Genomic DNA, 17,359 nt, shown 5'->3' with positions numbered 1-17,359 from the left:
TTTTAAAATTTCAGTGGATTTTAAAAAAAAAAAAAGCAAAATTCCCTTAATCCGGCATCTAATAATCCAGGACGTATGATATTCCATCACTTCTTTCCAGCAGTTCATTTTTATGTTGGGCTTTCTTCTTGTTTAATGACTTCTATCTACTTTATCTATGACCATCTAATAATCTAGAGCATCTGATAATCTGGCATTAAACACAAAGGATCAAAAGAAATCCTATGTAATTGTGATGACGACTAACTCACATATTCCTTTACTTATAGCAGCTGATTTTTGAGTAACATTTTGTTTTGTTGATTCCCAACCCCAACAGATAAAATATGTACAATGTAACAGACAATATATCCGATAATCTCAGATTATTCCTCCTAATTCTGGGTTAAAACAGTACAATTCCTATAATCCAGCATGCTCATGGCTGACAAGGTGCTAGATGATTGCAGGGGATTTATAAAGATAATACCCACAGCTAATATCCACTTCCCCGGTGCCAGATGCATCATTTCCTGATAATCTGGCAGAATTTCTGGACTGTGGGACAACAGACAGAAATGTATCAGTGTATGCGTGTCTGTGACATATGAAAGTATTCAGACCCCTTTACATTTTTCACTCTCTCATTGCAGTCATTTGGTAAATTCATTTTTTCTCATTAATGTACACTCTGCACCCCATCTTGACCGAAAAAAACAAATGTAGAAATTTTTGCAAATTTATTAAAAAAAGAAAAACTGAAATCTCACATGGTCATAAGTCTTCAGACCCTTTGCTCAGTATTGAGTAGAAGCACCTTTTGAGCTAGTACAGCCATGAGTCTTCTTGGAAATGATCCAACAAGTTTCTCACCCCTGGATTTGGGGATCCTCTGCCGTTCTTCCTTGCAGATCCTCTCCAGTTCCGTCAGGTTGGATGGTGAATGTTGGTGGACAGTCATTTTCAGGTCTCTCCAGAGATGCTCAATTGGGTTTAGGTCAGGGCTCTAGCTGGGCCAGTCAGGAATGGTCAGAGTTGTTCTGAAGTCACTCCTTTGTTAATTTAGCTGTGTGCTTAGGGTCATTGTCTTGTTGAAAGGTGAACCTTTGGCCAAGTCTGAGGACCAGAGCACTATGGAAGAGGTTTCCCTCCAGGATATCTCTGTACTTGGCCGCATTCATGTTTCCTTCAATTGCAACCAGTCGTCCTGTCCCTGCAGCTGAAAAATACCCCCATAGCATGATGCTGCCACCACCACGTTTCACTGTTGGGATTGTATTGGGCAGGTGATGAGCAGTGCCTGGTCTTCTCCACACATACCGCTTAGAATTAGCACCAAAAAGCTCTATCTTTGTCTCATCAGATGCGAGAATCTTATTTCTCATAGTCTGGGAGGCCTTCATGTGCTTTTTAGTAAACTCTATATGGCTTTCATATGTCTGGCACTGAGGAGAGGCTTCCGTCGGGCCACTCTGCCATAGAGGCCCGACTGGTGGAGGGCTGCAGTGATAGTTGACTTTGTGGAACTTTCTCCCATCTTCCTACTGCATCTGCGGAGCTCCGCCACAGTGATCTTAGGGTTCTTCTTTACCTCTCTCACCAAGGCTCTTCTCCCACGATTGCTCAGTTTGGCTGGACGGCCAGGTCTAGGAAGACTTCTGGTGGTCCCAAACTTCTTCCATTTAAGGATTATGGAGGCCACTGTGCTCTTAGGAACCTTGAGTACTGCAGAAATTCTTTTGTAACCTTGGCCAGATCTGTGCCTTGCCACAATTCTGTCTCTGAGCTCCTTGGCCAGTTCCTTTGACCTCATGATACTCATTTGATCTGACATGCACTGTGAGCTGTGAGGTCTTATATAGACAGGTGTGCGCCTTTACACATCAAGTCCTATCAGTCTAATTACACACAGCTGTACTCCAATGAAGGAATAGAACCATCTCAAGGAGAATCACAAGGAAATGGACAGCATGTGACTTACATATGAGTGTCTGAGCAAAGGGGCTGAATACTTATGACCATGTGATATTTCAGTTTTTCTTTTTTAATAAATTTGCAAGCATTTATACATTTGTTTTTTTCCATCAAGATGGGGTGCAGAGTGCACATTAATGAGAAAAAAAAATGAACTTTTTTGAATTTACCAAATGGCTGCAATGAAACAATGAGTAAAAAACTTAAAGGGGTCTGAATACTTTTCATACCCACTGTGTGTGTGTGTATATATATATATATAGTTATAGTGTGTGGTATTTGTGTGGAAAAGTGATTGCCCCCCTTCTGATTTCTTTTGCATGTTTATCACATGTAAATAATGTTTCAGATCACCAAACAAATTTAATGATCAGACAAAGATAAGGCTGGTTTCACATTAGCGCTTTTTAAGCGCACGCACGGCCGGGGGTAGCTCCGCCCCCGAGCCGGCTCTCTGCCCGGCGTGCCCGCCCCTTGCTTGTAGCGCCGCCTCCTAGCGCACAGCAGCGCCTGCGATCGGCGCACCCTATCTTTAGCATAGGGTGCGCAGATCGTGCGCAGGCCGTGTGCTAGTTGCGCTTTGACCTGCGCTGCGCACTTTTGACGGTGCGCCGAGCACGCCGAAATCCGAAAAGTTTGATTTTGGCGCGCACGGCGCACCGTCAAAAGTGCGCAGCGCAGGTCAAAGTGCAACTAGCGCACGGCCTGCGCACGATCTGCGCACCCTATGCTAAAGATAGGGTGCGCCGATCGCAGGCGCCGCTGTGCGCTAGGAGGCGGCGCTACAAGCAAGGGGCGGGCACGCCGGGCAGAGAGCCGGCTCGGGGGCGGAGCTATCCCCGGCCGTGCGTGCGCTTAAAAAGCGCTAATGTGAAACCAGCCTAACACAGGTAATCACAAAATGCAGTTAATAAATGAAGGTCTTTATTTAGGGAAAAAGAAATCCAAACCTATAGGGCCCTGTGTGAAAAAGTGATTGTCCGTAAACCTAATAACTGGTCGGACCACCCTTAGCAGCAACAACTGCAATCAAGCGTTTACGATAACTGGCAATGAGTCTTTTTACAACGCTATGGAGGAATTTTGTTCCCCTCATCTTTGCAGAATTTTTGTAATTCAGCCACATTGGAGGGTTTACAAGCATGAACCTCGTTTTTTTGAGGTTATGAACAGATGGCTGGACATTCTCCATCAGGATTTTTTTGTAGACAGCAGAATTCATGGTTCCATTTACCACCACAAGTCTTCCTAGTTCTGGATCAGCAAAACAGCCCTAGACTATCATAATAACACCACCATATTTTACTGTTGGTATGATGTTCCTTTTCTGAAATACTTTACTTCTACACCAAATGTAATGGATCATACACCTTCCAAAAATTTCAACTTTTGTCTTGTCAGTCCACCGAGTATTCTCACAAAAGTCTAGGGGCTCATCAAGACGTTTTCTGGAAAAACTGAGACAAACCTTTATGTTCTTATTGCTCACCAGTGGTTTTTGTCTTGGTACTCTACCATGCCAGGCCATTTTGCCCAGTCTTTTTCTTAAGGTGGAGTCATGAACACTAACCTTAACTGAGGCTTAGATGAGTCGCCGCTGTGTTCTTGAGATAATTTTGGTTGGCTGGCCACTTTTGGGAAGCTTCACCACTGTTTCTTGTTTTTGCTATTTGTGGATAATGCTGGAGTCCCAGAGCTTTAGAAATGGCTTTATAACCTTTTCCAGACTGATAGATCTCAATTACTGTGTTTCTCATTTGTTCCAGACTTTCTTTGCATCGCAGCATGTCGTCTAGCTTTTGAAGATATTTTGGTCTACTTCACTTTGTCAGGCAGGTCCTATTTAAGTGATTTCTTGATTGAGAACAGGTGTGGCACTAATCAGGCCTGCGTGTGGCTAAGAAATTTGAACTCCGTTTCCCAAACGTGTTAAACCTCAGTTAGTTTATGTTTTAAGGGGAGGGGGAATCACTTTTTCACACAGGGCCCTGTAGGTTTGGATTTCTTTTTCCCTTAATAAAGACCTTCAATTAAAGACTGCATTTTGTGATTGCTTGTGTTATCTTTGTCTAATATTTACATTTGTTTGTTGATCTGTGACAAACATGCAAAAGAATAAGAAATCAGGAAGCGGGCAAACACTTTTCATACAACTGTGTGTGGGTGTATATTAAAGAAAATAAAGTTACAAGTCTCAGAAAAGGGCATACTTTTTTCACCCCTTAAATAAAAAAAAAACTGAAAAACTGTACAAGTTTGGTATCACAGTAATCGTACTGACGTGTAAAATCATATTGAACTTTTTTCCTTATTTTATGATGCTCTCAACATTTTTTTTAAAGGAAATATGGCAGCAGGGTTTTGCTATGTAATCTGATAGCAGTATGATGTAGGGGCAGAGACTCTGATTCCAGAAATGTGTCACTTAGTTTACTGGGTGCAGCAGTTGTGATAATATCACAGTTTGCTCTGCTGCAGATCTTGCAGAGCTCTGAATGTTGAGCTGTGTATAACCCCGCCCACAGCCCTGATTGGCTTCTTTCTGATACACCGTATAGCTGCCAATCAGTGCTGGAGGTGTGGCTTGGCCAGTAGGCACAAGATACCTAGTCCTACAGTGATAATCTCCTGCTGATAAAACACTGATTGCATGTAAACAGCCTAGTAAGTGACTCATTGCTAGAATCAAGCTCTCTTCCCCTACATCATACTGCTCTCAGTCTATATAGCAAAAACCTGCAGATTCCCTTTAAAAAGTAACCCTGACCTAGGTTATTTAGATGCAAGGCTAAGCTCAGTGACTGATGGATTATCAGATGCTGGATTAAAGGAATTTTACCCTGATTGCCCTCTCTTCTTCTATTTACATAGGTAATTCTCTTCTCGGTCTATACATGTTATATTGTACATAGATTTGGCCGTACCGATCCGCAGGACATGTATTCAGACGACGATGGCGATGATGAGGCTTCATGGACGTCACTAACCCTCCTGCCGCTGTTAACCCCTACGTCGTCCCTCCCTCCACCCCTCGCTCAGCTCCCTTCCCCATAGATATAAAGACACAGCATTCAGCAGTTCTGACTCTGCCATTATATAACAAGTCAAACATTGCTTTTTTTTTTTTTTTTAAAGTTACCCTGTTGCGAGAAGTTCGTAGTGATCAATGTACATGTAAAAATAACCAATAAAATAGTTTTCGTGGCCCGGCTGTACAAAAGGCATTGGCTGAGATCATCAGGTCCAAGCACGGTGTAGCCAAACATCAGCCCGTCCGGCAGTCTTAAGAAGTTATGTACAAAGTTACTATTCCCATAGTCATGAAAATCCTCTTTTTTTTTTTTTTGCAGAGGAGGGCAGGAGGGGATCAGTTAATTCCCCGTGGGATATGGGACGGCGGCGGCGATTCATAAGAGGTATAAATGCTTCGATTTACTTTTTTTCGTCTATTCAAAATTGCGACAAGTTTTGTGATCGGTCCTTGCAGCAGCCTCTTGCGGGGGGGGTATGAAAGAGTAAAATCCCTGCGGGGTGTAGCAAACATCCTGGTTTCTGGTGAACTTTGTCCATCCTCTGTTGCAGATGAGGAAAAAAGAAGCGTGCCTTAAATACCGTCGCTGGTTATCACGGAGCAGAGAGGGGTTTTGGAGAGGGAGAAAAAGGAAGGGAGCTCGTAGTGGCGGCAGTGCAGGCACCGTCTTGGTGGAGGAAGAGTTTTCTTCAAGGCTAAGATGAAGATTTACTTGGATGGGTAATTCAAGGCAGTGTGGCGGAGGATGGCAATACAAGAAGAGGGTTAACGATACCAATAGGGTAGGATGGTGGGCAGCCTGGAGACATTCCTGCGTTGGTGAGGATAGCATGGGTCCTCTCAGGGTTTATTTACTTTATGTCATCTGTTAAAAAAAGAAAAGAGTATTGGTATTGATTTTAGCAGATCAGTATTTGCATCAGTATTCTGTATCAATAGAAATCACCTTCAAGGGGATCTGTCACTTGAAATTAATATTCATTTTTATCCCCTGGTGTAAATGCCGCTGTTCTCCTGAATCCGGCAATGTTTTTCTTTTCTTCCTGCGCCTCTCCGTTCCTGAGATATGGCCCCCTGTTCCCTGTATTTAAATCCAGTCCTGCTGCTAAGTGGGCGTGGTCTTCAAGTCTTCTCTGAAGACACGCCCACTTGCCTAACAAGACTAGACTTATACACAGGAGATAATGGTCCATATCTCAGGAACGGAGAGGCCCAGAAACACAAGACAAACATCGCCGGATTCAGGAGAACAGCGGCATTTACACCAAGGGAAGAAAATACTTGTTTATGACAAACTAAGAGATCCTTTTTAAAGTCTATATATCTTTGCTCTATTTTTTAATTTAATATATTTTATTTTTCTCTATTCGTTCATGAGATCAGGAGACACAGGGTTGATTCCGGCATTGTGGCCCATTTACGGACAAGTGAATGCAGCCATAGAGAACAGGAGGGGTAGATAATTTGGAACTATTTAGATATAAACTCTATTTAATGGTTTCTTTGTTAACAGAACAACCACCGAGGCCGCAACTTGTGCTGTGCGGCTGACTCTTTGGTCAGCAGGGAGCCATCTGTTACAATCCAGACCAGGGGTGGAGATATTATTAGTGCAGCCGCACAGGGGCCCCACAGGTCAGGGGCCACATCCACCTCCAAAGCTGGTGGAATTGTACACCATGATGTGAGCTATTGGGCTGCAGAGGGCCCATATACTTTTCCTACTTGGGGGGCCACTTCTGTCTGTGTCCGCCAATGATCCAGACAGATGTAGCAGTGCTCATCACACCGGCATTGTAACCCTATACCAGGAAATTACAAAAAAAAAATGCAATTCTGTATCAAAATCTGTAAAGTGACTAAAAGCTGTAACAGCCTCGAATCCGTGAAATATATAACGAGATCTTAAGATGTAAAATAAATGAAGAAAACAGCATAAGCGGCAAGAAAACATGCCCACAGGGCTGACTCCAGGACAAGCTCCATCCCTCCAGAATAGTATCCATATGCAGCGTGTAATGCACACATCTGGCCACTGTGAGGCGCTGTTAGCTTAAGTGTAAGGACTACAAAGAAGTTTGCAAAGTGTTCGAGAAAATTTCTGCACCTTCTCCATTATTACAGGTGAACTCTCAATTCCCTTGCATTCTTGTCTGTTATCCTTGCAAACAAAAGGACAAATCTGATTTACGAAAAAAAAATCAAATTAAGAAATAGACTGAAGTAGCAAATATGGTTGGCCTCTGCTGGACCCTTTATTATTAGGGACGCTCTGATATGACTCAATAATTGGTCGCAGTGGACTGGAGGGAACTATGGTTTTCTTATCAGGCCCCCACCCAGCACCAGGCCGCCTCTGTGGTGCATGCACCATTGTATATGGCATCATCTCAGCTCTTTACCTTTGTTGTCCGCCTTAAGTTCTTCAAGAAGCAAATCATTCTGTCTGTTCCCCAATACGAAGGCCAGGAAGGAGAGAATGAGGGCGTTCAGTATCCCGATAATGGCCAATATGTAGGCCCAACGCACGGAGCAGTCTCCCAGGGAATATTTTCCAGTCTTGTCCCCACACATGTCCCTGATCGTCTCTGCGTCCCATCCATCTGGGAATATCATGCAGGCGAGCACCAGGCACACAGCTGAAGAAAAGTAACAAGGAAAGTGTTAGGAAGCACAGAAGTTATCGCAATGTATTCACAACGTATCCTGTTCTGATCCTGAGTTATTTCCTGTATTATACCCCAGAGCTGTGCTCACTATTCTGCTGGTGCAGTCACTGTGTACATACATTACATTACTGATCCTGAGTTACATCCTGTATTATACCCCAGATCTGCACTCACTATTCTGCTGGTGCAGTCACTGTGTACATACATTACATTACTGATCCTGAGTTACCTCCTGTATTATACCCCAGAGCTGCACTCACTATTCTGCTGGTGCAGTCACTGTGTACATACATTACATTACTGATCCTGAGTTACATCCTGTATTATACCCCAGAGCTGCACTCACTATTCTGCTGGTGCAGTCACTCTGTACATACATTACATTACTGATCCTGAGTTACATCCTGTATTATACCCCAGAGCTGCACTCACTATTCTGCTGGTGCAGTCACTGTGTACATACATTACATTACTGATCCTGAGTTACATCCTGTATTATACTCCAGAGCTGCACTCACTATTCTGCTGGTGCAGTCACTGTGTACATACATTACATTACTGTTCCTGAGTTACATCCTGTATTATACCCCAGAGCTGCACTCACTATTCTGCTGGTGCAGTCACTGTGAACATACATTACATTACTGATCCTGAGTTACATCCTGTATTATACCCCAGAGCTGCACTCACTATTCTGCTGGTGCAGTCACTGTGTACATACATTACATTACTGATCCTGAGTTACATCCTGTATTATACTCCAGAGCTGCACTCACTATTCTGCTGGTGCAGTCACTGTGTACATCCATTACATTACTGATCCTGAGTTACATCCTGTATTATACCCCAGAGCTGCACTCACTATTCTGCTGGTGCAGTCACTGTGAACATACAGTTGTGGCCAAAAGTATTGACACCCCTGCAATTCTGTCAGATAATACTCAGTTTCTTCCTGAAAATGATTGCAAACACAAATTCTTTGGTATTATTATCTTCATTTAATTTATCTTAAATGAAAAAACACAAAAGAGAATGAAGCAAAAAGCAAAACATTGATCATTTCACACAAAACTCCAAAAATGGGCCAGACAAAAGTATTGGCACCCTCAGCCTAATACTTGGTTGCACAACCTTTAGCCAAAATAACTGCGGCCAACCGCTCCCGGTAACCATCAATGAGTTTCTTACAATGCTCTGCTGGAATTTTAGACCATTCTTCTTTGGCAAACTGCTCCAGGTCCCTGATATTAGAAGGGTGCCTTCTCCAAACTGCCATTTTTAGGTCTCTCCACAGGTGTTCTATGGGATTCAGGTCTGGACTCATTGCTGGCCACCTTAGAAGCCTCCAGTGCTTTCTCTCAAACCATTTTCTAGTGCTTTTTGAAGTGTGTTTTGGGTCATTGTCCTGCTGGAAGACCCATGACCTCTGAGGGAGACCCAGCTTTCTCACACAGGGCCCTACATTATGCTGCAAAATTTGTTGGTAGTCTTCTGACTTCATAATGCCATGCAGTCCAGTGCCAGAGGCAGCAAAGCAACCCCAAAACATCAGGGATCCTCTGCCATGTTTGACTGTAGGGACTGTGTTTTTTCTTTGAATGCCTCTTTTTTTTTTTTTTCTCCTGTAAACTCTATGTTGATGCTTTTGCCCTAAAAGCTCTACTTTTGTCTCATCTGACCGGAGAACATTCTTCCAAAACGTTTTAGGCTTTTTCAGGTAAGCTTTGGCAAACTCCAGCCTGGCTTTTTTATGTCTCGGGGTAAGAAGTGGGGTCTTCCTGGGTCTCCTACCATACAGTCCCTTTCATTCAGACGCCGACGGATAGTACGGGTTGACACCGTTGTACCCTCGGACTGCAGGGCAGCTTGAACTTGTTTGGATGTTAGTCGGGTTCTTTATCCAACATCCGCACAATCTTGCGTTGAAATCTCTTGTCAATTTTTCTTTTCCGTCCACATCTAGGGAGGTTAGCCACAGTGCCATGGGCTTTAAAGTTCTTGATGACACTGCACACGGTAGACACAGGAACATTCAGGTCTTTGGAGATGGACTTGTAGCCTTAAGATTGCTCATGCTTCCTCACAATTTGGTTTGTGTTTGCAATCATTTTCAGGAAGAAACTGAATATTATCTGACAGAATTTCAGGGGTGTCAATACTTTTGGCCATGACTGTATATTACATTACTGATCCTGAGTTACATCCTGTATTATACTCCAGAGCTGCACTCACTATTCTGCTGGTGCAGTCACTGTGTACATACATTACATTACTGACCCTGAGTTACATCCTGTATTATACTCCAGAGCTGCACTCACTATTCTGCCGTTAATCCATCTTTCAGATATGAATTCGCACATCATTCCTTCCTAACTTTTCAGCATTTGTTCTGGTCGTTTCCATTCTTTGCAGGAGGCAATGTACACTCATAATATATGAAATATTTAATACCCTCAGCCGCATTATTGCAGCTCGGTTACCTGACAACAAGCAGCAGAATTATGAATGTAGCTCTAAAGTATAATACCAGACCCCCTTTAGTTTCCTGTGATATCAGGCGGTCTCATCTTTGCACTTATAGCAGGTGTTGTGATAAGATGCAAGTTTGGGTCTAAAGAAACAAGTAGTTGTTAAGGAGTCAGAGCGGAGGGGACACATTTCCCGCCCCTGTCACCTCTGATGGGCCTTCATTATATTGTATGTAGTTATTACAGCCGGTCCCCATTCACTTCAATGAGGTGCAATACCAGACACATCCTATTAACAAGGGTGGTGCTATTTCTAGACAAAGCACCAATGCCAATCATTGTATTCTAATAGAGAGAGGTTCTGCAATTTCTGAATATTTTTTATCTTTCCTACGCGCAGGACCTTATTTCCCCCCAGTCCCATATATACAGAAAAAGAAGATACTAGGATCTGTATAAGGAAAGTACGGTAACTCATCAGGCGGAATATTCCTGCAAGTTTAGTTAAAGCTCCGTTCCTCTGCTGCAAATTAGCCGATGCGGCAAAGATTAGGCTTAATGAAAAGAGCGGTCCCCAGCCGCTGGCGACGACCTGCAAACGCTTACAATCTTAGGACGCGCTGCCGCCCAGACAGAATCTGTTTACCTCTAATATCTCTCTTCCCATCAGGCTCCGCTGGGGAAGACCTCACAATTCACCGACTGTTCCTTAGAGAATGAGAATTTAGTTTCTAGAAATGCAGAGTAATAGAATATGTGAGCTATGTAAAGGTTTAGCGCCCTCGTCCTGGAACACGCTACGTGGAAAGAGTTACCGGCCTTTTAATTTCTATGTCATGAATCAATAATAAACCTGAAAATAAGTAACTGTAATAAATCTTATCAGAGAAATCCGCTTCTTTCTCCTCCTGATCTGATCAATCATTATCAGTTCAGGGGGTAACATAGTTTTGAACGCTGAAGGAAGACCTTATGTCCATCTAGTTCAGCCTATTTTTAGTGCAGCTGTTCTGCATTGTTGATCCTGGGGAAGGCAAAAAACCCACAAAGTAGAAGCCAATTTTCTCCATAGGGACAAAAGTTCCTTCCCCTAAGCTGGGTCAACCATCTACCTATAATATTCTGTTATTCGTAACCTTCTATACTGTTACTCACAAGAAAAGCATCCATTCCTTTCTTACATTCATTCAGTGAGTTGGCCATCACCACTTCCTCAGGAAGAGAATTCCAGAGCCTCACTGCTCTTACCGTGAAGAACCCTTTTCTATGCTGGTGCAGAAATTGTCTTTCCTCCAAACGAAGAGACTGCCCCTTGTTCTTGTCACAGTCCTTGGTACAAACAGTTCATTGGAGAGATCTCTGTATTGCGCTCTGATATACTTGTACATATACTGTATATATTAGGTCTCCCCTAAGTCTTCTCTTTTCTAGAGTAAATAGACCTAATTTTGATAACCTTTCTGGGTATTGTAGTGAACCAACTCCATTTATCATTTTAGTAGCCCGCCTTTGAACCCTTTCAAGTTCAGTAATGTCTTTCTTGAGCACCGGCGTCCAAAATATCACACAATCCTCCAAGTGTGGTCTGACGAGTGATTTCTACAGAGGGAGAATTATGTTTTCATCTCGTGTCCCCAGACCTCTTCTAATGCATCCCATGACCCTATTTGCTTTGGTGGCAGCTGCCTGACACTGGGCACTCCAATTTAGCTTCTTATTGACTAAGATGCCTAAGTCTTTTTCCATGTATGATTTCCCCAGCAGTTTCCCATTTAGTAAGTAATTGTAGCATCTGTTTCTCCTTCCCATGTGCATAACCTTACACTTATCTGTGTTAAACCTCATTTGCCATTTTTCAGCCCAATTCTCCAATTTACTCAAATCTGTCTGTAGTTGCAAACTGTCCTCCTTTGTGTTAACTACCTTACATAGTTTTGTATCATCTGCAAATACTGATATTTTACTGTGTAAGCCATCCACTAGATCACTAATAAATATATTAAATAGTAGGGGGCCCAATACAGACCCCTGTGGTCCCCCACTAGTAACCCTGGCCCAATCTGAGGATGCCCCATTAATAACCCCTCTTTGTTTTCTATCACTAAGCCAGCTACCTACCCATCTACACACATTTTCCCCTAGCCCAAGCTTTCTCCTCTTACTGACCAATCTTTTATGTGGGACAGTGTCAAATGCTTTAGAGAAGTCGAGATAAATGACATCCAATGATTCTCCTTGGTCCATTTGAGAGCTTACATCCTCATAGAAGCTGATCAGGTTAGTTTGACAGGAGCGATCCTTCATAAATCCATGTTGATATGGAGTTAAACATTTATTAACATTGAGATATTCCATAATGGTATCCTTAGAAACCCTTCAAAAATTTTACCCACAACAGATGTTAAGCTTATTGAAAACAATATTTCCCCATTACTAAGATAGGAGATGACAGTTGGTGCTTCTAAAATTCTATGGACAGGAGGATCTAAAGGCCGAAAACACAGACATTCTGCCGCAAGTACCATACAACTTTATGAGCACCAACTGTCATCTCTGTAATGGGAAAGTCGGTATTCACTGAAGACATATTTTACCTGTGAATTGAGACTGAAAGTCAAAGAGGAGAAAGAAGCCGATTTCTCTCGGCGCTTACTGTTCCTGGTAGAACTTCAAGTGTTTATAGAACCCTTCTAGTACTACGACTCCCATTATTATACCAATGTATCTACATATTTCTCTATCCCTCCATCCGTCCCTCTATCCTTCCACCCTTCTCTCCATCCATCCTTCTGTCCATCTCTTTATCTATCCCCCTAACCATCCATCCCTCTATTCCTGTTCATCCATATATCCCTGCCTCCGTCCCACCATCCATCTCTCCCTTCCTCCCTCTATCCCTCCCTTCATCTATCCCTCCGTCCATTCATCCATCCCTCCATCCATCCCTCCATCTATCCCTCCATCCATCCCTTCCTCTATCCCTCCATCCATCACTCTGTTCATCCCTCCCTCCATCCATCACTCTGTTCATCCATCCCTTCCTCCATCTATCCCTCCATCCATCCATCCATCCCTTCCTCCATCCATCCCTCCATCCATCCCTTCCTCCATCCATCCATCCATCCCTTCCTCCATCCATCCCTTCCTCCATCCATCCCTCCCTTCCTCCATCTATCCCTCCCTTCCTCTATCCATCACTGTTCATCCCTCTCTTCCTCCTTCCATCCCTTCCTCTATCCCTCCCTCCATCACTCTGTTCATCCCTCCCTTCCTCCATCCATCCATCCATCACTCTGTTCATCCCTCCCTTCCTCCATCTTTCCCTTCCTCCATCTATCCCTCCATCCATCCCTTCCTCCATCCATCCCTCCATCCATCCCTTCCTCCATCTATCCCTCCATCCATCCCTTCCTCCATCCATCCCTTCCTCCATCCATCCCTTCCTCCATCTATCCCTCCATCCATCCCTTCCTCCATCCATCCCTCCATCCATCCCTCCATCCATCCCTCCATCCATCCCTTCCTCCATCCATCCCTTCCTCCATCCATCCCTTCCTCCATCCATCCCTTCCTCCATCTATCCCTCCATCCATCCCTTCCTCCATCCATCCCTTCCTCCATCCATCCCTTCCTCCATCCATCCCTTCCTCCATCCCTTCCTCCATCCATCCCTTCCTCCATCTATCCCTCCATCCCTTCCTCCATCCCTTCCTCCATCCATCCATCCCTCCATCCATCCCTTCCTCCATCCATCCCTCCATCCATCCCTTCCTCCATCCATCCCTTCCTCCATCCATCCCTCCATCCATCCCTTCCTCCATCCATCCCTTCCTCCATCCATCCCTCCATCCATCCCTTCCTCCATCCATCCCTCCATCCATCCTTCCATCCATCCCTCTGTTCATCCATCCCTTCCTCCATCCCTTCCTCCATCCATCCCTTCCTCCATCCATCCCTCCATCCCTTCCTCCATCCATCCATCCATCCCTTCCTCCATCCATCCCTCCATCCATCCCTTCCTCCATCCATCCATCCTTCCATCCATCCCTCCCTCCATCCATCACTCCCTCCATCCATCCATCCTTCCATCCATCCCTCCCTCCATCCATCACTCTGTTCATCCATCCCTTCCTCCATCTATCCCTCCATCCATCACTCTGTTCATCCATCCCTTCCTCCATCTATCCCTCCATCCATCCCTTCCTCCATCTATCCCTCCATCCATCCCTTCCTCCATCCCTTCCTCCATCCATCCATCCATCCATCCATCCATCCCTTCCTCCATCCATCCCTTCCTCCATCCATCCCTCCCTTCCTCCATCTATCCCTCTATCCATCACTGTTCATCCCTCTCTTCCATCCCTTCCTCTATCCCTCCCTCCATCACTCTGTTCATCCCTCCCTTCCTCCATCCATCCATCCATCCATCCCTCCCTCCATCCATCACTCTGTTCATCCATCCCTTCCTCCATCTATCCCTCCATCCATCCCTTCCTCCATCTATCCCTCCATCCATCCCTTCCTCCATCCATCCCTCCATCCATCCCTTCCTCCATCCATCCCTCCATCCATCCCTTCCTCCATCCATCCCTTCCTCCATCCCTTCCTCCATCTATCCCTCCATCCATCCCTTCCTCTATCTATCCCTCCATCCCTTCCTCCATCCATCCCTCCATCCATCCCTCCATCCATCCCTTCCTCCATCCCTCCCCTCCTCCATCTATCCCTCCATCCATCCCTTCCTCCATCCATCCCTCCATCCATCCCTTCCTCCATCCATCCCTCCATCCATCCCTTCCTCCATCTATCCCTCCATCCCTTCCTCCATCCATCCCTCCATCCATCCCTTCCTCCATCCATCCATCCCTTCCTCCATCCATCCCTCCATCCATCCCTTCCTCCATCCATCCCTCCATCCATCCCTTCCTCCATCCATCCATCCCTCCCTCCATCTATCCCTCCCTTCTTCCCTCCCTCCATCCATCCATCCCTCCCTCCATCTATCCCTCCCTTCCTCCCTCCCTCCATCCATCCCTCCATCCCTCCCTTCCTCCATCCATCACTCTGTTCACCCTTCTCTTCCTCCTTCCATCCCTCCCTCTATCTCTCCATCCATCCACCTACCTATCAGTATCTTTTCCGTCCCGTCACATATTGTTATGTCCTGTGTTCAGTCTCAGTTTCCGCCTTCTATGTATTGGGGTCTAGCGGTGACCATGGTCGTCCTCGTTCTGTACTTTCTGCTTTCTTTTTTCCAGACCTTTAGTTTTAGATTTTCAATGTCGTCTTAAAAAAGAACCCCGGCGTCATTTATCATGGCCTATAAAGTGATGTCCCCATAAAGGGGCCGCTGCCTGATTAATGGTTCCTGGAAACGTCTCGCTTGTAACATCCGCAGACGCACAAACAAATTTGTCTTGTTCATTTTAGGACTTGGTAATTCCAGTTCCCCGGCCCTTTCTCAACATTCTCTGGGGAGGTTTTTGGGGGTTTTGTTGCAATTATTTGTGGTCATATCCTTTGAGCTTCCTCTTCAGAAATCAATAAGTTACTAAATAGCCGCAGTTTGAGTCTTGACAGAAACCTCATCATCGCCCCCTGCTGGACACTGTAGGACCTACATTGGGAATAGTCCTAGTCTGCAGATTGACCAAACGAGCAAGGAAAAAACAAATAAAAAAAATAAATAAAAAAAACCCCTTAAAGACACCTTGAATTTGCATAATAGAGAACAAATACATTAGATACGCTACATCGACTTACCATTCTCCTATGCATAAACTGCTTCCATTTGCATTGCACCACTACCAGGGCATACAATACTGCCACCAGAATACCCCCAATAAACAAAACTATCCCAGAGTGTCCCCTATAAACAATACTGCCAGCAGAATCAATTCTTCATACAACCAAAGAGTTAATAAAAATCTACCACTAGGGGGAGCTCTGTAAATACATAGAGTTCTCATTGATGTCAGTGGGAACATGTGCTGCCAGCGCCACCTAGTGGCACCCATCAGCATCATTTTTTCAGGAAATTTGCTCGCTTTTAAGATGCTTCCAGTCCAATCTGTGGAAGTAGACAAGGGAATAAAAAATTGCAAAATGTCATGGAAATTTTTTGCCATAATTTCCAGTATATTATCAGTTCTTGGCGTACCACCAGGAGAGATGGCAATCCTCAGGATGGAAATAATAAAAGGGTCTTATTCACTGTCAGCAAGAAATCATAGAATCGTAGAGTTGGAAGGGACCTCCTAGGCCATCTGGTCCAACCCCCTGCTCAAAGCAGGATTCGCTAAATCATCCCAGTCAGATGTCTGTCCAGCCTCTGTTTGAAGACTTCCATTGAAGGAGAACTCACCACTTCTCGTGGCAGCCTGTTCCACTCATTGATCACTCTAACTGTCAAAAAGTTTTTTCTAATATCTAATCTGTGTCTCCTCCCATTCAGTTTCATCCCATTGCTTCTAGTCTTTCCTTGTGCAAATGAGAATAAAGTTGATCCTTCTACAATGTGACAGCCCTTTAGATATTTGTAGACAGCTATTAAGTCTCCTCTCAGTCTTCTCTTTTGCAAACTAAACAATCCCAAATCCTGCAACCTTTCCTCATAAGACAGGGTTTGCAGACCGGTCACCATTCTGGTCGCTCTTTTCTGAACTTGCTCCAGTTTGTTGATGTCTTTTTTAAAATGTGGTGCCCAAAACTGGACACAATATTCCAGATGAGGTCTGACCAAAGAGGAGTAGAGGGAAATAATGACTTCACGTGATCTAGACTGTATGCTTCTGTTAATACATCCTAGAATTGCATTTGCCTTTTTTGCTGCTGCATCACATTGTTGACTCATATTCAGTCTGTGATCTATTAGTATACCCAAGTCTTTTTCACATGTGCTGTCACTAAGCCCTATTCCTCCCATTCTGTATATGCTTTTTTCATTTTTATTGCCCAGATGTAGTATTTTGCATTTCTCCCTGTTAAAAACCATTCTGTTAGTTGCTGCCCACTTCTCCAGTTTATTTAAATCTTTTTGAATCCTCTCTCTCTCTTCTCTAGTATTAGCTATCCCTCCCAGCTTTGTGTCATCAGCAAATTTAATCAGTTTACCCTCAATTCCTTCATCTAAATCGTTGATAAAGATGTTGAACAATACAGGGCCCAGGACAGAGCCCTGTGGTACCCCACTTGAGACATTCTTCCAACTGGATGTGCAGCCATTTACGACCACTCTT

General features: G+C 44.3%; 1 protein-coding gene across 1 annotated transcript in view; it reads right to left on the bottom strand.

Moving 5' to 3' along the window:
- Nucleotides 1-2,877: 2,877 nt before the first annotated feature.
- The window catches only part of LHFPL4 (LHFPL tetraspan subfamily member 4), a 114,118-nt gene continuing 99,636 nt past the window's right edge, over nt 2,878-17,359 (bottom strand). The window contains exons 2-3 of the mRNA XM_073569676.1: nt 7,387-7,623; nt 2,878-5,849 (exon numbers count right to left, since the gene is read on the bottom strand). Coding sequence (XP_073425777.1) covers nt 5,836-5,849; nt 7,387-7,623 — 251 coding nt within the window. The 3' untranslated portion in view covers nt 2,878-5,835. The remainder of the gene's footprint in view (nt 5,850-7,386; nt 7,624-17,359) is intronic.

The sequence above is a fragment of the Dendrobates tinctorius genome, unplaced genomic scaffold (genome assembly GCF_039654945.1).
Source record: "Dendrobates tinctorius isolate UK_male_01 unplaced genomic scaffold, ASM3965494v1 ptg000027l, whole genome shotgun sequence".
Taxonomy (NCBI): domain Eukaryota; kingdom Metazoa; phylum Chordata; class Amphibia; order Anura; family Dendrobatidae; genus Dendrobates; species Dendrobates tinctorius.
This window is presented reverse-complemented; position numbering and strand designations above follow the sequence as displayed.